We start from the raw sequence: 23,746 nt of genomic DNA, 5'->3' as shown, positions 1-23,746 counted from the left end.
ACACAGACCCCATTTGTTATAATTACCTATACTCGTTCTCAGCTCTCTGTTTGGAATTAGAGTACATTTGAAACCCCATCATCACAGGACCACGTGCAGCTCTGTGATTTACCATAGACTTCCCTACTTACCCACCTTCACGTCCACTCCTTCCTGGAAAATGCTTTTATCCACCTCACACTTAGAGCATCTCAGTGATACTTCCAGGTGTCTACCTATTCGCCCTTCTCAGCAGTTTTCTTGTGTACATTTCTCACTGTGTAGCCTCAGCTGGCCTGGAATTCACTGTATGAAACAGGTTGATCTGAAACTCACAGAGATTTGCCTGCCTCTGACTCCCAAGTGCTGAGAATAAAGTTGTTCACCACCGTGCCTGGCTTGAGAAGTTCACCAGGGATTTCTGTGATTCAGCTGGTGAAACACAGGGTTTTTATTATATCTGCAGGGCAGCTCCCTCAACTGTCCATTAGGTCATTCTCATGGAATACAAAGATAGAGAGGCATACAGCGTCCCCTTCTGATTGGCCCTTGTGCTTCAGCACCTCCACAGACAAGGGCTCTGTCTGTCTGGTGGACTGGCTGTGGTTCAGGCTGCAAGACAGATGGGCACTGTGCCTCTGGGGGAGTAAAGTGGTGCCTGGGCTGCAATGAGTGGGCGTGGCTATAGATGGTGTGCCCAGATGTAGCAGACAGATGAGTAGAAATTGATACTTGCATTATATTACCTTTTAATACTTTCTTATAACTTTGACATATTGTGACAGGTGGCGGAACCTATTCTTTGGGCATAAAACTCTGGTCACAAGAGCACCGCTTCTATAGTCTGTTCTCAAGATGATCAAGGTCCTCTGGGCAGTCAGGCATGACGGCACATCCCTCCCATCCCTTGGGCGGCAGAGGCAGGAGTACCACAGCAAGTTCAAGGCCAGCCTGAAGAATTTTAACCTGAAGATGCTGCAATAATCTTTCATTGTATTCGAATATTCTAGTTTGGATTTGGACTATTGGATTCGGTCACCCTAGCGTACTGGATGCTTTCTCTACCAACTGGTCTTTCCCGTTCACCATCATTTCCCTCCCACCCAGCTCTACGCTATTTTCTATATACGCAAAACACACAACAAATAGCTAATAACCAGTTAATAAACCATTTAAAATTGACAACAGATCTCTCCACCTCTGGCAATCATTAAATGCCCCAGTATCGCGTTCATTTCACATCCTCACCTTCTAAGATTCAATATGACTTCAATTTCCATTTCCCAACAACCCTGCCTAGTTCGCTCTCTCTCTCTCTTCTTTTAATTTAGAGAAAAAAGAAACTTTTGAGTCCCCGAGAAAATACAGAAAAATGGTATTTTAATCATATGCAATGTCACGGTCTCTTAGAAATAGATGATATATACAGACAGGTAGGAAATAAACCCCCTGGCCATGTGAGACAGCCTCGGACTTTCATTGTATCACATTCCACAAGCCTTGCCTGGCTGTACGGAATGAACGTACTGTGATGGTGGTCTCAATATCATTGTATTGTGGGAGTGGCCATGACAGCTACTAACGAAACAGAAACTACCTGATGTTCCAAGAGGAGTATTGGCAAGCTGTACCTTCACAAGTGGTAGTGCGCATGCGCTGCGCCATCCTCCTGGGAAAGGCTGGGAACATTGATTCACAGTAAACGGAAGTGGTCTGAAGCGGTCACATCCGCTTAAATCTTGACGCTGATCGGTTCTGTTATTTTGCCAGGATAGCATGCGAGTTTGGATTCTGAACACTGAGCTTCAGTGGGCGGAAGTCGCGGGACACCGACGTCGGTGACCAGAGCTCTCTGAGGCGCGGCGCCAGAAAATGGGCGAGCAAAGGAGGACTCGGCTGGTGAGTGTTGGTTTGTGCTGAGTGACAGCTGACGCGGCCACAGGGGATGCTGTAGTTGAGCTGGGGAGGGAGTCCTGTGAGAGTCGGGAGAGCAGGGATGCTGAGGGAGGCCACGGAGTCCGCCACACCGAGCCTGGGGCTGGTGTCTGGGGGCAATCGCGCTGCTTTCGCGCCAAACTGTGTGGCCTGCAGGAAGAGAAAAAGTAGATTTAAAATGGAAAATTAATTTCTTCGTGATTTGGGCCCAGTTTGAAGACCAGCCATTCTCGGTCAGTCAGTCGCTTCTCCCAGCAGGGCTAGTACTAAGAACACCACTTAGCAGGGGGCACAGTCACCAGAGCTGGGAGGTGAGGAGCCTTTGTGCAGGTAGCAGGGCTTCTAGGACAGGACCTTTTCATTCCCGGCAGACCATCTCCTGTAGGAAGCTTGAGATGCAAAAACAAACCTAAAAGGCAAATCCTAATCCCTGGGTCCACTTTACATGAGGGCTGGGGTCCTTTGCAGATGAGGTGGGTCAATGCTGACCTCTGCTGGGGACCATGTGGCCACGGTAAGGGTCGGTGATTGGCATTTGTGTCATGGGGATGTTCTTCGGGCTGCAGAGTTTATTGAAGGTTCTCTGGAAACCTGTAAATAGACGTCTCTGGCTAGTTCTTGGCTGTCAAAGTAGTAATGCTCTGTGGACCTGTGCATGACCATGTTTTACTCGGTGCTCTTCTGGTCCTCTGATTGGAGGTCACTGAAAGTCCAGGATGTCACCGAGTACATCCTCTTCACCATGAAGACATTGTGAATAGGGTCCTGTGGCCTGGTGTTTATGTGGAGGGTTTCCAAGTCAGGGAAGGGATTGGGTCTCTGAATTCAAGTGAAGAGAATGGGATGTTGGTCAGTAGATGTTCACAAAAATGTCTAGAAATGCAGAAAGAACCAGAAGCGGCCATTACCCCCCCCCCCCCCCACTGCATCCCATCTCTGCTCTCAGAAGGCAGGATGAAGCAGATAGGTTTCTGGGCACTGAGCACACTAGGAACTGCCTGAGATAATGGGGACTGTGTGTGGTTTGGTGTAGGGAAGAGATGAGACTGGTCCCCACTCTGTCTTTTGGGGTGCATTATAGAACAGCACGTAGCCTTATTTATAGTGTCTGAGGGAAATGGTTATACTGATGCTTATGAAATGGTTAAAAGAGTTCTGTGAGGGCTGGAGAGATGGCTCAGAGGTTAAGAGCACTGGCTGCTCTTCCAGAGGTCTTGAGTTCAATTCCCAGCAACCACATGGTGGCTCACAACCATCTATGAGATCTGGTGCCCTCTTCTGGTGGGCAGGCATACATGAAGACAGAACATTGTATACATAATAAATAAATTTAAAAAAAGAGTTCTGTGAGAGTTGAGAGCAGAGGCAGGTGGAACTCTGTGAGTTCAAGGTCAGCCTCGTCTACATAGAAAGCCCCAAGCTAGCAAGAGCTACATAGTGAGACCACGTCTCAAAAATGCTGAGCGTTGGGGCAGCCTGCATGAACAGCTTGACAAAGGAGCAGCCTGGCAGCTTGCTTGTTTTTGTGTGTATTTATAGGCAGGTGCCGAGAGTGGGCTGAGCTTCAGGGGAGTTCAGGTCCCCAGTGCTCACAGTTCACACCTGCACCCTTACTTCAGAAACAACTAGGTTACTACCTCCTCCTCTCACAGTTAAAAACTGGGAACTTCAGTGAAGTGTTCCTTAACTTCAGTCCTAACTATGGTGTTGGGTGTTTACTTCAGGGGATGGAGTTGTTTGGGATTTTTGGTGTGTGTGATTGTGTGTAATGTTTGTACGTGGATGGGGGTATAGGTACGTATGTCTGTCAGTGCACATGCTCTGAGGCCAGAGTAAGCCATGAGTGCCCTGCTCCATCAATTCCAGCCTTATTCCCTGGAGCTAGGCTGATAGCCAGGGAACCCAGAGACACTCCTCTTTTGGTCCCACACAGTGCTGGAGTTACAGACATTTGTGGACAAGCCTGCCTTCTTCAAGTTGCTGGGGATTTGAACTCAGGTCCTCGTGCTGGTGCCACAAGCTCTCTTACACATAGCACCTTCTCCCCGGGGTCATCACCCTGGTCAGTACCAGGAAGGCTCTTCTGAGATTTTTCTGTTATCGTGTCTACACTGGGACTGTCTTGGCCCCTCAGAGACCCATGTGTGGCAAATTTAGCGGGGGACACAAGGTCATTCCCTCCCTGGGGCTTTCTGCTGTCACTTTACACCTAAGTCAGACCATGTCATCCAGGCTATGGGGTTTTCTGCCCCACCACAGCTGCCCTCTCTGCTCAGCTGCCTCCTGGGGGCCTCTAGACACTCACCCAGCTTCCGGTTCCTGAGAAAATTGGATCTGCCAGCAAAGAGGCCAAGGAGAGAAACATGCCTGCTGACATGAATTTGTCCCAGAAGCCAAAGAGACTGAACCAACAGGAGCAGGATGGGTCAAGCGAGGTAAGCAGCAGCTGCCTGGAGTCCAGTTCTCTGAGACTGGAAGACAGACATGGGAAGTAGCAGGTCCTGGGCCCCCAGTCCGATACAGACTTGCTGCTTCAGCGAGAACAGACCACAGGGGCCAATGCCCTGCACCTCCCGGTCTTTATGTCACTCACTGTCCTGCTTCTTGGTGCTTAGATTTAGATGTAGCCCTCAAACCTGCATCCCATTTCCAGAGTCCCCAATCCTTATCTTCCTGTCCCAGTTCATAGCCACTGTCGTTTTGTGAATATCTTGAAGGAGTTTGTTTGATGTGGGTGCATGGCAGGTAAGTATTGGAGACCATGAGTGTCTGATGATGCCTAGCCACAAATCAAAATTCAGCTGTTTACTTCTCTAGGAGTGGGGGGCCTGGGAGAACACAGTGGTAAAGAGGCAGACTAAAGTCTTGTTCGGTATCCATGAGTTGTCTTCTGGTTCATGGAAGGACTGTTTACATGCAACGATGTTGCATATGAGTTTCTGAATTAACGAAGATTCCCAAAGCTAAAATGTAGCAAGCAGCGCAGTTGATTCTGTGCAAAGTCTTCAGCTTCTGGGTGTTCCTTCTTTGTCTGGTTGTCAGCTTCCCTTGGCAGTTCACTGCTCTGTGAACTCAAGTGTCAGGCTGCTTGTTCCTCTTTGAAGTATTCATTGACAACCCATTTCTGCCTGCTTTGGGGAAGAGAAATATGCGTGTACAAGAGATGGAAGATTATTTTTACTAACTTTTTTGACTTCTGAAATATTCAAATAATACACACATATGTATTATTCATATAATATGAAATAGCTATTTTCTGGAAAGACCAATGATATGTCTCAGTAAAGGATCCCTGAACTGCATTGTTATGTGTAATGTGATAACTAACTCAAAATGAACCGCACTTTGCTGTTACAGAGATTGGTGTCCTTTGAGGATGTGACTGTGGACTTCAGCTGGGAGGAGTGGAGGCGCCTGGACTCCGCCCAGCGACACCTGTACCAGGATGTGATGCTGGAGATCTACAGCCACCTCTTGGCAGTGGGTGAGCACAGCTGGCCGGAGATCCAGGATGGGCCTCATTGAAAGTATTTTCCCTTCTTTTTGTAGAACGTGATGGGGTATCAAAACTGTGTCAAGGCTTTTCCCTATGGTTTGTCCTGATAATTCATTACTTTTAAACATGCTTAGTTAATTGTGTTGAAATTAGGAGCGGCAGGGCTGCGTCCCCGGCACCTGGCCGCCCGCATGGCTAGTTTATGCCCAGAAATAATTACACGGAAACTGTATTCTTTCAAACACTGCCTGGCCCGGATAGTTCCAGTTCCTTATGGCTAGCTCTTACATATTGTTCTAACCCATTTCTAATATTCTGTGTAGCCCACGAGCTGGCTTACCAGGGAGGATCTTAACCTGCGTCTGTCTGGAGCGGGAGAACCATGGCGACTCCTCCACCAAGCCTCCTTCTCCCAGCATTTTCCTCTGTTTTCTCCACCCACCTAAGGGTGGGCCTTATCAAGGGGCCTAGGCAGTTTCTTTATTAATAAAAAATCACTCCCACATCATAATTGTTCTGTGCCCACTACAGAATGTTGATTTTTCCAACCAAAGCCTAAAAGCCACACACTGAGCAAATATTCTTCCAACTTACAGGGCACCCCATTCCCAGCTCTGGGGCCATCTTCAGGAAAAAGAAAAGAAAGGTGGCATGGATGGGAGAGGCTGAGTTCCCACATCAGCAGAGTCGGTGTCAAGGTAAGTGACCTGGATGGAGGTCGATGTCATTGGTGTCCCTTGTCATCCATCCTCACTGTCCATCCCCTAGTGGTGTCCCCTCGTTTGCTTGCCGCTCTCGCTTTCTAAGCTTATGGTGCAGCCCATGAGATGGACCACAGCAGTGGGTGCCAAGCCTGCCTCCCACTCCAGCTCTCTACAGCCACTGCTGCAATCAATGCTTTGTGAATATGGATAAGGCTTTCAGGGGTGAGCACTGGGTATGAACTGCCTCATCCTGGAGATGACCTGAACTAACTAACACAACCATATTCTCCAGAAGGTCTACACGTAGATTTGTATTTGTACACCTTGTCTACAAACAATGACAAAAAAAATATGAGGGAAACGTAGTGGTGGTTGGTGATAGAGATAAATGCATTGGTGGATCCACGTGTTGGGTAAATGCGTTGGGTAGGAAGGGAATTGATCTTTTGTTTTTGTGTTAACCATGGTTAGGGCTGGGGATGTGTAGTTCAATGGTAGAGCGCAGAGCCTTGGGTTCATTCCCCAGTGTGATAGAAGTATAGACAGACAGACAGACAGACAGACAGACAGCTGTGTCAACACTGATAAGATACATTAGTGAGGTATAAAGCTTTAGCATAGGTGGTGATAGTTTGCATTGGATATGTTTTCAGTTGGCTTCATTGTCATCTTCTTATAAAGCCATCACTATGTGTTTTCCTCTCCTGCTCCTTTCCCCGCCGACCTCCTCCAGTCGCCTCGTGCTGGTTCCTTTCCTTGCCACAAATGTCACCTATGCCCCACTACTCTTTCTTCCTCCTTCCTCTCTTCAGATGCCTTCTCCTTTCACGGTACTTTTTCTACTTTCACGGTTTACACACAATACATGTAGAGATACCTGTATATACACATACAGAAATTAAAATCTGGAGTCTACATGTAAGAAAAGATGTGGTATTTGTCTGAGTCTCTCTTGATTCATCTAACATAATGATCTCAGGTTCCATACATTTTGCTACAGTTTCCATGATTTCTTTTTTCTTTTCGACTAACTAAAATCCCATTGTTTATATATTCTACATTTTCTTAATACATTCATCTGTTGAAAGACATCCGGTTCCATTTCTTAGTGCAGCCATAACTATGGCTGTGCAAGTGTGTCTGCTGATGTTGATGCAGAGTTCTTCAGGATGTGTGCAGGTCTAGCGGGATCATAGGGCAGTTATATTGTAGTTCTTTGAGGACCTTCTGCTAGCTTCTTTAGTGACTTTCTGTGTCCTGCAGCAGTGGGTAGGGGTTTCCGTGTCCCACGCAGTGGACAGGGGTTTCCGTGTCCTGCAGCAGTGGGCAGGGGTTTCCGTGTCCCACAGCAGTGGACAGGGGTTTCCGTGTCCTGCAGCAGTGGGCAGGGCTGTATCTTTCCTTGAATGTATTTGTTTTCTGTTCCTTTGGTAATAGTCATTCTGACTGGGGTGAGCTAGAATATGAAAGAAGTTTTAATTTGCATTTTCCTGATCATTAAGAATATTGAATACTATTTCAAATACTTTTTGGCCTTTAAAGAAGCATTCATTAAATATATTAACTATTTCTTGATCGGAGAATTTGGTGTTTTGGGCATTTGATTCTTTTATAGTTCTCCATATAGTGTATATATTAGTGTAAGTTAGAAAGACTTAATTTTATATAATCATATTTATCAATTCACAGGATTTTTTCCTGTACTATTACCTTCTTTTTCTAGAAGTCCTAATCTGTGCCTGTATCTTTAAGAGTTTTGCATCTGTCTCCCTTTAGCAGTTTCAGACTTTCATACATTACATTAAGATCTTCAGTCTCGGGGCTGGAGAGATGGCTCAGCTGTTAAGAGCACTGCCTGCTCTTCCAAAGGTCCTGAGTTCAATTCCCAGCAACCACATGGTGGCTCACAACCATCTGTAATGAGGTCTGGTGCCCTTTTCTGGCCTGCAGGCATACACACAGACAGAATACTATATACATAATAAAATAAATAAATAGATATTTTAAAAAAAAAAGATCATCAGTCTGTTAAAAGTTGTTAACCATTTATACTAAAGTTTCCAGGTTTTTTAATATAAGATTTCTCCAGCGATCTGTTGTGTGTGTTTGGAAATAGTTGTAATAGCCTCTTGTTCATTTCTAATTTTATTGAGTCTTCTCTCTGTGTCAGTTAAGCTAGAGGGTTTTTTTTTTTGTATGTGTAGGTGTCTTGCCCACACATAGGTATATGCACTATCTGTGTGCAGTGCCTACAGAGGCCAGAAGATGGCATATAATCCCATAGGACTAGTGTTACAAAGAGTTGTGAGCTGCCATGTGGGTGCTGGAAATTGAACCTGGGTTCTCTGGAAGAGCAGTCAGTGCTCTTAACAGCTGAGCCATCTTTTGAGCCCCAACCTCATTTATCAGTTTGTTTCATTCTGTGTATTGTTCTGTTAATTTCCATTTCATTAATTGCTGCCTTGATCTTTATCTTTTTCTTTCCATCTACTACTTTGGATTTTGCCTTTTTCTTTGTTTTCTAAGATCTTTAGTTGCATCATTAGGTTGAACTCTCTCTTCTTTCTTTAATGCAAATACCTCAGATATCAACTTTGTCTTAGAACTGTCATTAGCTGTATCCAAAGAGTACAGAAATGATTTAATATCCTCCCTGCTTTCTTTGAGACTTGCTGTTCTATGTCCATGTGTCTGTGCAGCTTCTTTTATTGTTGGTGTCTATTTTATTCCATTATGGTCTTTTAAGATACCAGAAGTTGTCTCAAATTTTTCGTATTGTTCAGAGTTGCTTTGTAACCTAGCATGTGGTCTGTTCTTTGAGGAACTTCTATGGGAATATTGTACAGACTATTCCATGGACAATAGTCTGTAGGTATCCCTTAGATGTGTTTGGTCGGTGTTGTGGGATTTCCTTGTTTAGATTTATTTTTGTGTGCATGTGTGTGTATCTGTGTAAACACATGCCACATGTATGGGGGTTTCCACAGAGTTCACAAGAGGATGTTGGACCCCTGGAGCTGGAGTTAACGGGACTTTGTGTGCTGCCTGATGTAGGTACTGGAAACGAAACTCCGTTCTTTGAAAAAGCAGCAGATGCTTTAAACTATTCTCACACCACAGTATGAGATTGGAAAAGTAAGGAAAGGCTACTACATATGTAAATGATGTTAGAAAAGAAAAACTTTCTGATCTTAGGTTGTAGCTCAAAGAGAGAGTGCTTTCCCAGATGGAGTAAGACAGAGAGCTGGGGACATGACTATATGAGTACTTAGCTGGATGAAAATATGGGCAAAAAGCACAAGTGTGCCACTTCTTACCCGAGCTCTGGTGTGTAGGTACCCTATATAAGTTGATGTGCTGTTTTTGTCGAGTCTTCCCTACAAATATTTGAAGCCACATTTACCACGGACGCCAGTATTCATATTAGTATTTCTTCATCTGTAAAACAGGCAGAGTAGTTAGAATTGCCTTAGAGGATGGTGTGGGGATAAAATGAGTCTGTTTCCGTCATAGAGAAAGCTGCCTGTCTGGCAAGTCTGTACCTAATGTTTGGCTTATGGTAAGGGATGTGGTTATGTTCTACTCAATGTCAGCAGTACCTCACTGTTTTTAGCTCTGTGCGATTCCTCACGCTTCCTGTTCGTTACGCCTGTCCTCTCATCTCTTTTCTTCTTCCAGAGGTGGAATCAGAGGTTTCTGCCCCTCGACCAAGACTTTCTGAGACTGAAGCATTTCCAGTGAGCAAGGCGAGTGAAATCACAAGACACGCCCTGTGGTGTTCTATCGTAGGACTGTGGCAAGATCCTGACCCTACAAAAAGAAATCGGCAAAGCCGGAAACCACCTTGGAGTGCCGGTGCTCCCCTCAGCAAGAAAGCTCAGAGCACAGACAGAGGCTGTGGATGGAAAGAGCCTGCGGAAGCCACTCCTTTGGTGTCCAGCCTCGTCTCCACACAAAAGGGAGCCCCGGAGGGACTCACAAACAGTGAGAGGCATAACCTGGAGGCAAAGGGTGAAGACCAAAGCAATATCACTAAACAGCTTAAAGATGTTGTTACCTCTGGTCAGCTCTTCCTGGGAGACTCTTCTAATGCGAACCACACAATTCCTCACGAAGGCCAGAATTCACACAAAGGTAACCAGTGCCGGAAAGTTCTCACCCGCAAACACACACTGAGACAGCAACAAGGGCATCCTCAGGAGAAACCAGACGAATGCCCTGAATGTGAAAAGGTCGTCTATGACATGGCTGCTTTCAGCGAACATCAGGCAACTCACGCTGGAGAAAAGCCTTTCGTCTGTCACAAGTGTGGGAAAGCCTTCCTCCAGAAGTCAGAGTTGACCTCCCATCGAGAAACTCACGTAGAGAAACCTTATGAGTGCCCCGACTGTGGGAAATCATTCAGTCGTACATCCAACCTGCAGGTTCATCATCGAATTCACACTGGAGAGAAGCCTTACGAGTGCCGCGACTGTGGGAAGTCCTTCAACAATACATCTCAACTGAAGGTGCATTGTCGAATACACACCGGGGAGAGACCTTACGTGTGCCCTGTATGTGGGAAAACCTTCAAGCAGAAGTCAATCCTCTGCACTCACGAGACCATTCACACCGGGGAGAAGCCTTACGAATGTACTGTCTGTGGGAAATTGTTTAGCTGTACGTCCCGACTGAAAGTCCACTATCAGATCCACAGGAAGGAAAAACCGTATGAATGTGCTGACTGTGGGAAAGCCTTCAAGCGCAAGTCAAGTCTCATGGTCCACCAGAAGATACACATTAGACAAACCCAGCATGTATGCCGTGAGTGTGGGAAAGCGTTCAGTCAGAAGTCAGAGCTCAGCACGCACCAGAGAGCCCACCTGGGCCAGCGTTCTCACAGATGCGATGCCTGTGGGAAGGCATTTACTTATGTATCGCAGCTGAAGATGCATCATCGAGTCCACACAGGGGAGAAGCCTTACGAGTGCCGCGACTGTGGGAAGTCATTTACTTACTCGTTCACACTGAATGTGCATTGTCGCATTCACAGAGTGGAGAAACCTCACAGATGCACTGTCTGTGGGAAAGCCTTGGCTTCCAAGTACCAACTGGAAGAGCATGAGCGGATTCACACAGGAGAGAAGCCGTACGTGTGCACCGCGTGTGGAAAAGGTTTTCATGGTAGGTCAGGTTTCCTGAGGCATCAGATAACTCACACCAGGGACAAGCCTTTCGTCTGTCCCAAGTGTGGGAAGGCCTTCTTTCAGCGCTCACAGTTGACATCTCATCAGCAGACACACACAGGAGAGAAACCTCACGAATGCCGTTACTGTGAGAAATCCTTCAGTCATACGTCCCAATTGACAGTGCACCATCGAATTCACACCGGGGAGAGACCTTACAAATGCAGCTACTGTGGGAAGTCGTTCAGTAATTCCTCCCAACTGAAAGAGCATCTCCGCATTCACACCGGGGAGACACCATATGCGTGTTCTGAGTGTGGGAAGGCCTTCAGCCGGAGGTCATCCCTCAATCTGCACACGAAAATTCACACTGGAGAAAAGCACCATGTGTGTAGTGAGTGCGGGAAAGCCTTTAGTCAGAAGTCCGTCCTTCGAACACATCAGAGAATTCACACCGGAGAGAAGCCTTACAAATGCCGTGACTGCGGGAAAGCCTTGGCTTCAAAGGGCCAGCTCCGAGATCACCAGAGAATTCACACAGGCGAGAAGCCCTACGTTTGCACCGAATGTGGGAAGGGTTTCTTTGGCAGGTCATCTTTGCATAGACATCAGATAACTCACACTAAGGAGAGACCTTTTATCTGTCAAAAATGTGGGAAAACCTTCATCCAGAAATCAGCATTGGTATCCCATCAGCAAATTCACACAGGCGAGAAACCCTACGTGTGCCCTGAGTGTGGGAAGGGCTTCTACAATAAGTCCTCCTTGCCCAGACACCAGTTGACTCACACCAGGGGGAGATCTTTTATCTGTCAACAGTGCGGGAAGGCATTCCTGCAGAAGTCCGTGTTGAAATGCCATCAGCGAACACACACTCGCAAGAAGCCGTAGGAATGCCATGGGAAACTGTTCCATAACACGTGGCCCCGAAGGCCATCGTCATAGCCGCAGAGCAATGCAGAGAGGACGAGAAGTCATCCAGCGTCAGCACAATGGATGTGCAGCATTGGATTCCCACTGGGGGAAGACACTGTTGTATTCCGAAAGAGGGAGGCCTTCAGCAATGTGTCCCATAGCAATAAGCACCAAGCAGCTCACACCAGACACGGTTCTCGCAGGCTCGGTTTAGATGTGAAATCCTTTTCCAAGAAATCAGTTCGTAGTCTCTGTTTCCACCTGAGGTATAATCCTTAAATTACTTGAAGAAAATGTTTTAAAAGAACGTATTGTACATTATATCTTCTCTGCGTTAAATTATCTCGATATGCTCTGCTTTCTTAAACTCATTATTCATGAGAGACATTTGTAGTATGATTATGGGTTTCACCCTAGGAGGAAACCCGCATGCAATGGACTGAGAAAAGTTTCTGTATAGAAAATGGCAAAAGCCACATTGTTTCCAGACTATAGAAAAGTTTTGGAGATATTGTATCAACAATATTCCTGTTAATTGTTAGATAGTAGTATTTCTATATACAAGAGAGGAAAGGACAAGATGGTGTTACCTCTCAAAAGTATGTCTAATGTGTATGTATGGTTGCATTTTCCTTTGTATGACACCAATGTTTACATACGTATTGCCTTAGACTAGTGCGGTGTGACACAGAATTTATTGCCTAACAGGAGTTTCTTTTTTAAGAGTCTAATGTGTGTTGACAGCCTATCCCTTATTCATACCACTATCAATAATTAATTCGTCTTTTCATCATATGAAAGTAACTTCTGAGGTAAACCCATAAGTGAAATTCTATAGCAGTCACTGCTCCTTGTACTGTAACTTTTCTCTTTTGTGAGTAGCTCAGCTTATCTTTTCTCCACGTGTCCCATCCGTAGTGAGCCACGCAGACAGAACCAGCAAAGACTTCTTCATAGTTTTGCGCAGGCTTCTAATGCACACAAGAAGACAGTAAATGGTGTGTGTGTGTGTGTGTGTGTGTGTGTGTGTGTGCGCGCGCACATACATGAGTGTGTGCCAGGACACATGTGTGAAAGATAAAAAACAATTTGTGGGAGTTGGTTCCTTATTAACAGCATGCAGGTCCCCAAAACAGAACTCAGGTACTAAGTCATCAGGTATGGCAACATGTGCCGTTAGCCTCTGAGCAAGCTCATGCTCACCTATGGATTTCTTTTTTCTTTCCTTTTCTTTTCTTTGAGTCAGAGTCTTACTATGTAACCTTGGCAGAACTGGGGCTTACCAGGCTGGTCCTGAACTCACAGAAACTCACCTGCTGCTGCCCCCCAAGTGCCGGGACTAAAGGCGTGCACCACCATGCCTGCTTGAATTTTTGAAATGAAGTTGTCTGCAGCATAGCCACACTCATTTGCATATATTCTGGTTGTGGTTTGTTGTTCCCCTGTACCACTGAGTAATTGTGGGAGAGACCATGGGGTCCCTGAGCTACGAATGTTTCCTTTCTGGCACTTGACAGGATGTATTTGCTGGTGACTAACACATACATGACTATTCACATAATCCTTTGTTTTATAAAAAGCAAACCACATCTCTGTGGATATTGGTTTTCTACTCTAAAATACATACCTTCACTGGCAGTGTGGTAGTCTGTGAAGTTGAAATGCCATAATCCAGAGCCAGGTGTGATGGCGCACGCCTTTAATCTCAGCACTCAGGAGGCAGAGGCAGGCAGAACTCTTGAGTTCGAGGCCAGCCTGGTCTGCATAATGAGTTCCAGGACAGGTAGGGCAATAAAGATCCTGTCTCTCAACAACAGCAAAAAAATTGGAATATCTTCCTGAAAAAAATGAAGGAAAATAGTCAGAAAGGGGGAGCCAAAGAGAAGGGTAACTGGGTTCAACTGAAGCAGCAGCCTAGTCCACCTAAATAAATAGACTTGTGAGAACTAACAGAAAAAATGCCTGAGATGCTGCAGCCTGTTCCCTGTGAGTCATTGCTTGGTGTTAAAAAACAAAAGAGAGAAAAGAAAACCTTGACTGTAAACAAGAAAACACGGAATAAGGAGCTGAGCTGAGAATTCTCTGAGGAACACATACAGTCAAATTCTTTTTTAAAAAAAAATTTATTTATTTTTATTTATTATCTATACAATATTCTGTCTGTGTGTATGTCTGCAGGCCAGAAGAGGGCACCAGATCTCATTACAGGTGGTTGTGAGCCACCATGTGGTTGCTGGGAATTGAACTCAGGACCTTTGGAAGAACAGGCAATGCTCTTAACCTCTGAGCCATCTCTCCAGCCAAGTTCTTTTAAAGCGGTTAGCCTCCTTAGCTAACGTCTCACTCTGTTGGGAAGAGCTGCTGTCAACTGACAGCAGATCCGCTGAGGCTGTGAAGAAAGGGAGCCTTGCTTGACTGCGGGGGGAAGGTAGATCGCTGCAACTCTAACGAAATCAGCGCGGGGTTTTGTTGTTGCGTTTGGTTTTTTGGATTGGATTGGATTGGATGTTGAGACAGAATCTTACTGTGCAGCCTTAATGGTGGTTTCTGAAATTACTGAAACTTGAACTAGCCCACGACCCAGCCACTTTTGGATACACATCTTGGGACTCTGTACTGTACCACAGAGATCCCGACACACCCATGTTTACACAATAGCGAAGAAAGGATCAGTCTAGATACCCATCCATAGTGATGGATGTATAATGAGGCTTTAGTATAAATACAGTAGAATTTATGGGTCATGAAAATGAAATTCACGGGAAAATGACATGTTCTCTCTCATACACAGATGCTAGCTTCTGACTTTATGTATGTGCGGCTTCAGCTTCCGAGTGTGTTCAGTGGCCCCTCACCTCCTATGAGGCAAATGCTTCATCCCGGTGAACAGCTGTGGTTTGGGCTGCAAGACAGATGGGCACTGTGCAAGGACAAGGTTGTGCCGAGATGCAGTACGTGGGTCTAGTTAGCAACAGTGATGTGCTTAGAAGTAGCAGATAAATGGGGAGCAGAGATTGACGTTCGCATGATACTAACTTTCGTGGGGTTTACTCTAATTTTGCCCTCTGATGATGGATGGCTGAGCTCACTCTTCGAGTACCCTGGAGCTGTATCTTTGATGATGAAACTGTGTTCTCTGAATCATCACTCCTGTAGTCTGTTTTCTATAGGATCGTCTGTGATCCGGGAATGATGGCATGTTGTAATCCTAGCATCTGAATGGCATAGACAAGAAGAGTGGAGTAAATTGAAGGCCAGCCTGGTTTACGTAGTCTAGCCCAGTGGTTCTCAACTTCTAACGCTGTGACCCTTTAATACAGTTCCTCATGCTGTGGTGACCCCAACAATAAAATTGTTTTTGTTGCCACTTCATAGCTGTAATTTTGCTACTGTTACGAACTGTGATGTAAAGATTTTTGGAACTAGAGGTTTGCCTCAGGTTGAGAACCACTGTTGTAGGCTGGAATGTGTTTACCCTGGAGATGACTCTCACAGTCTTTGACTTTGTTCTCCTACCCCATTAGGCCTTCCGATGCACTCACTGCAGTGCTGGCTGCTGTCCCCACTGGCCGGTCTCTCTCCATCCACCACTGTTTCCACTGTCCGCCTAGATCTACACTGTTTCTGTTATGCAACCTAAGAAGAGCAGGTGGCTATCCTCTGGGAACCATGAGGTACCCCCAGTATGAAGTACTCCCCAATGTAAAGTACATGAGGGTTCATCTCAGAGTCTCACCTTTAGTATTCCACATGGCTTCACTTCCTGTTCCTAACCTCTGAGAGATCAGAAAGGGCCTGTGTGGTGGCACACACCTTTAATCCTAGGACTCAGGAAACAGAGGCGCGGATGTCTGCGAGTTCGAGGCCAGAATGAGCTACCTGGCCAGTTCCAAGCCAGTCAGGCCGACATAATGAGACCGTCTCAAACACAAGAACCCTTTTAAGTTCTGGTTATAATAAAGACAAAATGTGAAGAAAAGGAGAGATGGCTCCGTGGTAAAAGGGAACGTGTTGCTCCTGCAGATGTCCTGGGTGCTGTGAGCTCAACGTGCAGGCAAAAATACATAGAATAAATCGAATAAAGTAAATCAGATACAGGGGAAAGGTACTTTTAGCAACATGTAGTATCACAGTCTCTTAGAAAAAGATAAGCGTACAAGTAGTAACGCAAACCCCTGACAATGTGAGACAGTCCTGGACTTTCATTGTATCATATTCGCCTGGCTATATGGGACTGACGCACTTTGATGGTGGCTTCCCTGTCACTGGAGTGCGGGTGACACTTTATGAAAGCATAGAAACCATCATATGAGCCATAGTAAGTACTGGCAAGATTGACCTCCCTAGTGGCGGTGCGCATGCGCATCATCCACGAAGGGGGGGGGGGATGTGGTAATGGGCTGAAGGAACCATTATTCAAATCGGAAGTGGCCAAGAATCGTCACATCGGCTCAGATCTTTAGGTAGTTTGCTTCAGCTATCGTTGCCAGGACAGCGTGGGTGTTTGGAGTCCGAACTCGGTACCGTGGGTGGCTGCGGGCGGAAGTCGCGGCCCGGCGGGCCGTGCGCACAGCTCTCTGCGGTGCAGTGAGGTGAGTGGCTGCGGGGCAGGGCGGACGCTGTGCTGCCCAGCGCTGGTCCGTGCCGAGCGAGGGCTGCGGAGGCTGCAGGGGGATGCGTGGGTAAGATGGGGGTCGTTCGATTCGGTTTCGTTCCGTGCCTGCGGTTTTCCACGTCTTCTGTGTTTTGTCACTTCCCAGTGTGCTCTCCTGTGGGAATTCTCACGGTCGTCCGTGAAAATTGTCGTATCAGGACGTTGGTGGCAGGACTCAGTGAGTGTGCGCTGCAGGAGCCGATCCTGGGTGGGAGCCGGGAGCTTCAGGACGAGCTTGATGCCGTGATTGCCATAGGAGCCGGGCGAGAGGGCTGCTCAGGCAGCGATGGAGCCCTGGGGCCCGTGTGCCCTGCTTTGAGGCAACCGCGCTGCCTTCTGGTCTGCTAGTGTTTGAGTAGCTGGAAACTGGAGACCTGGCTCCTCGTCAAACACTGGCCTGCTAGAGGAGAAAAACTCCAAAGAGTAGGTGAAAACGGGAAAATGAATTTTTTTACGTTTTGGTCCAAAGTGGGAACAGTTTCCTCCATCTGTGTTTGCTAAGCAGTGTTGACAATAGAGAGAGCTGCAGGAGAGCCGGGAGGTCCCCGTAGGTATGCCTGATGTCACCTGAGCTGGGACAGAGCCTTGGTGCTGGCCTTGCTGGCCCCAGAGACAGGTGTTCAGGGCATTTCCTTTCCCCGTATTATATTTCCTTTATAGAGGTGGAGTTAAAAAAAATTTTTTTTTTAAAAAACTAATCCTAATTCAGTTCCTATTGCCCATTTACATAACTATTGGATCCTTTGCAGATGTGAGGCCTGATCGGTAAGAATAGGTGACTAACAGTTGGGTTGGTGCTGTAAAGAGGTCTGGGGCCAGAAGTCTGGGTTTCTGCAGCCTCATCTAGTAAACCTATTGAAGAAACCAGTGAGGACGAAGAGCACACAAGGGTTGCCCGCGTTCACGCGGTGTTTGAACTGCCTGAAACAGTTCCAGGGGCTGTGGCGCTCTCCTCTGGCTTGATGGTGCGCAGATGCCTAGACAGACAACACACACAGAGACGCGCATGGCGCGCACACACACACAATTTTATATTTTTTTTCTCTAAGCCCCGCCCCCCAACCCCGTAAACTACTTTTTCCAACTAATCCCCATGTGCTGGTTTAAAAGGAAATGGCCCCATGGCAGTGTCACTGTTAAGAGGTGTGGCTTTCTTGGAGTAGATGTGGTCTTGAAGGAAGTAGAGGTGGACTTTGAGGTCTTTTTTTTCCCTTTATGCTCAAGCTTCCCTCAGTGTGACACTGAGACCACTTCCTGTTGCCTTCTGATCAAGATGTAGCCAGCACCATGTCTGCTTGCACACTACACTACCATCCTTCCCACCGAGATGATAATGGACTAAACCACTGAACTGTAAGCAGACACCTCCATTAAATGTTTTCATCAATAAGAAAGAGTTGCCGTGGTCATGGTATCTCTTTACAGCAATAGAAACCCTAACTAAGACACCAGCTTCTTTAAAAAAAAAAATTAAGGAAAAAACAAAAAGCAGAAGATGGTTACTATAAGCAGAAAAGAAGTAAAATGACCCCATGTCTGTCTGCTGTTCTGATTTGGAGTCTAGGTTTAGAAATGGTAGTTGTGCCTTACAGTAGCCAAGCAGGGTGTGGTGGCACACTGCTGTCCTGCAGTCTTAGCGCTGTAGAGGCAGAGGCTGGAGGATCACTACACATTGACAGCCAGGCTGGGGATGAAATAGGTTAGGAATTGGAACAGAGGAAAAGTCAGGGCCAAAGTGAAGAAGACATACGCACTGTTTTTTAAGGAAAAACAGCTCTGTGTATGTGTGTGTTTTGTTTTTAAGACTTATTTTATGTATATGAGTGTTTGACTGTGTGTATATAGGTATGCCAAGTGTGTTCCCCTGGAAGTAGGGTTACAGGGGGTTGTGAGTCACATGTAGGTGCTGAACCCAAGACATCTGCAAGAGCAACAGTCGCTCTTAACCGTGAGCCCCGTTTCTTTTCCTTCCTTCCTTTCACCGGGGTATCCTATGTACCCCAGGCTAGCCTGCGACTCAGTTTGTAGACTAGTCTGACCTCAGCTGTGGTTGTGCGGCCCCTGCCTCTGGAGTGCTGGGGTTGTAGGTCTACAACTGAAGTTCGGTTTAAACCACACCTGTGCTGAAGGTTCTTCATGGCTGATGAACTGGGGAGTCCTAGAGAGGTTGTAGAGAGGGTGTATATTACAATATGCAGTCTGCCTGTCTTTAGCTGTCTTCTGTCCCCTCAACAGTTAGTCAATATCCACCTATGGATTTTCTCTAACCAGCCCACTAGTTTTCAACACCTGAAGAACTAGGAATGCCATCGGAGAGCATGTGAGGCCTGGTATAGAGATTCTCCCACCTTAGAGTAACCTGCCTCTCCGACGGTGCCACCATTTTTTTTGTTATTGGTTTGGTGTGTGTGTTCTGCACATGTTTATTTGACTGTGGTTACATCTATTTGTACAGGTGAGCATGGAAGCCAGAAGATAATATCCAGTCTTTTCCTCAAGCCCTCCCTATCTGACTTTTTGAGACAGGGTCTCTGTTATCTGTATGTGTGTGTCTGTGTGTGTCTGTGTGGGCACAATGTATAGGTCAGAGGACAACTATCAGAAATTAGTTTTTTCTTTCTGCCAGGTGTGCCCCGGGCATCAAACTATCCCACTCATGTTGTCAGGCTTGTTGGCACCTTTACCCTCTAAGGTTCTCAGCCTTCCTGATACTGCAACCTTCAATACCACCTCATGTTGTGGTGACCTCCAAACATAAAATTATTTCACTGCCGCTTCATAACTAATTTTGCTACTGTTATGAATCATGTTAAGTATATGATATGCGAACCCCAAGGGGGTTGTCATCCATATACTGAGCACCGTTGCCCCAAGGTATCTTTTGGCTCACACCAATGTACTTTAGAAGTGTTTTGGTTTATGGCTTCATTCTGTTCTCTTACTACAAAAATTCCACGGAACGTGGTATTTGGACAACTTGAATCTGCACTGCCAGGCCATTGGAACACTTGGCTCCAGAATAAATTGTTTCTCCACCCTTCGAAGTGTGAGCTGTTCCTGCGTAGCCGGCCTCCAGGGATGGATGACAGAAGTAGCTTCTCCTAGTTTATTTCAGTGTTGCTTCCAAGCCAGGCTTGGTGGAGCCCACATGCATTCCTTGCACTGCGGGATGAGGCACGATGATCTGGATATCAAAAGCAACCTCTGTTATATAGCAAGTTCAAGGCCAGCCAGGTCTACATGAGACCCTACCTCAAAAAGAAAGAAAACAACATCAGTGTTGCTTCCATCCTGGGGTCTGTTATTTGAACCCCTGTGTTATGAGTTTTTTGTGGTTATGTGGAAACAAAGAAATAACACTCTGGCCGGGCAGTGGTGTCGCATGCCTTTAATCCCAGCACTCGGGAGTCAGAGACAGGCGGATCTTTGTGAGTTCGAGGCCAGCCCGGTCTACAAGAGCTAGTTCTAGGACAGGCTCCAAAGCCAAAAAAAAAAGCCTGTCTAAAAAAAACAAAAAAAAAAAAAAAAAGAAAAAAGAAAGAAAGGAAAAAGGAAATAACACTCTGAGGGGAAATTATTGCCTATCAAGGTGGCCATAATTTCAATGTTCTGGGGCATGTCGGTGGCTGGGAAGCAGTCCTGTGGCCAGTCTTTGGAAGTCACTGGAAGGCATTGGTCTGAGTGGCTGCATCAGGAAAGACATGCATCATCAGCCAGAGGGCTGTTGGTACCTGTATGTGACAAGCTGATGGAGTCACTGACCTCAAGGCCATCCTGGAGTATACAGTGAGTTCTCTGTCAGCCTGTGCTGCACAATAGCACACTGGCTCAAATAAAAATAAAATGGGGCAAAATTAAAAGAAGGAAAGGGTAGGCTTTCAAAATAGAGGTCCTGGTCCCTGTATATACCTATACATTCTTTGCTCTGGGAGGGAATTGTGGGCATCAACTACAGAGATATATCAGAGGCAAACAGGCTGTGCGGTGCATCACTAAGTTTGAATAGTGTCTAGAAACAAGAAAACACCACTGGGGCACTGCCATTTTGTTTAAGTCAGATATATACCGATCCCCTTCTCTTCTATTTGATGACCTTGGGTCATATTAAGGAATATAGCACAGCTTCATTTGCCTCCTCTTAAAACACCAAGTGTAGGAGTGCCTCTGGCGTACAGCTGGAAGAGGGTTTGGGAAATAAGCTGATCACTAGCTGATATTTCTTCACCTTGTGAACTGCCCAGCTGAAGAGCTTCATTCTGCATCAGATTCCCACTGTCAGTGGCAACACCTCATCTTTGCTTTACATCACCTTCCTTAATACCTTTCTGTGGTCACAGTCAAGAGGTGAGGGGAAGAACTGGACATTTCCGGGCTTTTTTTGCTCTGGGCAAATGTTGGGTGAGTGATGATATGGTCATGAACTTTCCAGGGTTTTCTGGTGTCTTTCCAAACCTCTAGGTGAGGCTGATCGCTGCGCCACAACTCTACGTGGATCCCCACATGCCGAGTATCTTCAGAATCCTGAGAAAATCAGAGACCAAGAGTAGAAGCCGCAAAGAACATGCCTACTGACACGAGTTTCTGCCAGATGCCCCAGAGGTTAGGAGCAGAAGAGCAGAATGGCTTGTGTGAGGTGAGGAGAGATGCCCCAGGTTCCACTTTTCCCAGCTAGATTGCAGAAGGTGGAAGCAGCAGATTGGGTTCCTGTCCCGGAGACTGAAACCTCGTCATTCCTTCATCTTGTCATCGGCCTGCTCACTGGGCTACTTCTTAGGGTTAGGTCTATCTGCCCATCTATGACTTCCTGGTGAGTCTATTTCTGTTCAACCCAGAGGACTGACAAAACAAAGAAGTAGGTAAATCCAAGTCTAGCTTAGCTTGGTAAACCAGAGAGTTTTTTGTGTTTATTAATCATGGTGGCTGTATGAAGTACAGCCTTCAGAGGCACGGGGCACTTAGACAGCCACACCATCACCAGCTTTCACCTTCTTCCCCACCGTCTGCCCAGCTTACACGTTTATATAACACGAAGGAGTGGTCTCCTGAACCTCCCTTCCTCCAGGAGGGAATGTTTCCATGCCAAGCTAACACCTAGCAGCGTGGTCTTCACCCCACATGTATTCAGATCCCTGAGCCTTTGACGTGGTCTTCACCCCACATGTATTCAGACCCCTGAGCCTTTGACTTTCTCTCCCACTTCACAGCTACACATTGGCTTCTCAAAGCTCAGTACCTTAATTTCTTTTAATTATATTATTTTGTGTGTATGAATGTTTTGCCTGCTTGTATACCTGTGTTCCTATGTGCGTACAATAAGTACCCATGGTGGCCAAAAGAGGGCATTGGATCCTAGAACTGGAGTTCTAGCCAGTTGTAAGCTACCATGTGGGTGTTGGGATCTGAACCCAGATCCCTGGAAGCCAGCACTCTTATCTGCTGAGCCCTTTCTTTAGCCTAAACCTGGGTATTTTAACATAGTAATTCAGATATGTTGAGCTAAGTTAAGTGTGCTGTTAAGCTGATTCCATCCGTTTGTAGTTAATATGGCTACTGGAAATTTTGAGATGACTTGTGGCTGCCATTTTATCTGCATTGGGGATTTCTGTCTGGAGAAGGATCAGACTCCAATTTTATTTCATTCTTGTAAGAACATTTCACAGTGGTAACATGCCCACGCTATTGTATCCTGCCAGGTTCACATCATGCTGGTGACCCCTCTCCTGTGATGCTAAAGTCACTGGGCCCAGGGGTCATCAGCCCCAAATCCTACCCCGTGTAGCTCTGCAGTGCTTCTCTGTGTGGCGCAGCAGCCATGGTGGAGGAGGAGGAGTGGTGCCGCAGTGCCCGCCCTTCTGGCTGCTTCTGCATCTTCAGGGCTGCTGACGGCAGAGCCTTCCAGCACCACATCAGAATGACACAGATTGGGTGCAATAGGAAGACCAGCCTGGTAAATGTGAAGATCTTTATTCCCTGCAGTTAATTATTTAAGTGACAGTCCATGACTCTAAACTGAAAAGCCCAAACCCTTTTCACCCACCTCTGACCCACCCCAGAGTACCTCCTTGTGTGTCTCCGGATGACAGCCACTTTTCAGACATTGTGGATGTTACTGTCTCCTCCTCCTCCCTGAAACCGTGGCTTTTGCTACCACTCCACTTTCGTTCTAGTTCTCTTCTAGGATAAGTGTTCTCTATATTCAATTCATACTTCTCACTTCCAGTTCACGCTGCTGTTGTACTGTAATTAGCATGACAGCCATTTCCAGCTGTATGCCTAATTTGCCCTTTCCAGCAGTTTGTGTTGGGAGCTGCAGACCCTCAGACCCTGAACTTTCTATGACCTCTTGCCTACTGGAGTAAACAACTTGTTTTTCTATGCTTGCAGCTGCTCTGAGCACAGAACCCTCATGAGTTCCTGATAACAAGGAAGTAGTTTCTGATGGACTTGCAGTGGAAAATCCCCAGAGCTAGGGCTTGGCCATTATTCAAGGAGAACACTATATAAGCTGTCTGGGAACATAATAAAATCAGCATTCTTGCTTCAAGAGTGACCCACGTCTCTGTGTGTCCTTTGATCCCCAGACCCTTGCCCAACCATGGTTCCAGGTGGTGCAGGCACCACAAATTTGCTTTGTATATATATCTAAAAGTGTTCCTTTATAGCCCTATACTTGGGTCTTTATGTTTGCAATTTTGCAAGACTGAGTTTCTTTGAGAGTACAAACTCATACACAGTGTTAAATCCTGGGACCCAAGACAGCTATAGACAGGTAGAGGTCCAGTGTGGCTTAATAACTGTTGTGCTCTTTAATCTTTGATAGAGAATGAAAAAGAATCCATTTCTGGCCTCCTGGGGAAGGAATGATACTATTTAATTTGTGGCCAGTTTTATATATATA

At 46.3% G+C, this 23,746-nt stretch overlaps 1 protein-coding gene across 13 annotated transcripts in view; it reads left to right on the top strand.

Moving 5' to 3' along the window:
- Positions 1–1,675: 1,675 nt before the first annotated feature.
- The window catches only part of LOC126488055 (zinc finger protein 175-like), a 62,028-nt gene continuing 39,957 nt past the window's right edge, over positions 1,676–23,746 (top strand). For 2 of the 13 annotated variants that reach the window (XM_050121242.1, XM_050121236.1), the window contains exons 1-2: positions 16,883–21,481; positions 22,542–22,795. In XM_050121242.1, the coding sequence (XP_049977199.1) occupies positions 22,661–22,795 (135 nt within the window). In that variant the 5' untranslated portion in view covers positions 16,883–21,481; positions 22,542–22,660. The other 11 variants (XM_050121234.1, XM_050121233.1, XM_050121235.1 and 8 more) reach the window with 11 other exon arrangements.

The sequence above is a fragment of the Alexandromys fortis genome, unplaced genomic scaffold, assembly GCF_014885135.2.
Source record: "Alexandromys fortis isolate MF-2015 unplaced genomic scaffold, M_Fortis_MF-2015_v1.1 scaffold_161, whole genome shotgun sequence".
Lineage (NCBI taxonomy): Eukaryota > Metazoa > Chordata > Mammalia > Rodentia > Cricetidae > Alexandromys > Alexandromys fortis.
This window is presented reverse-complemented; position numbering and strand designations above follow the sequence as displayed.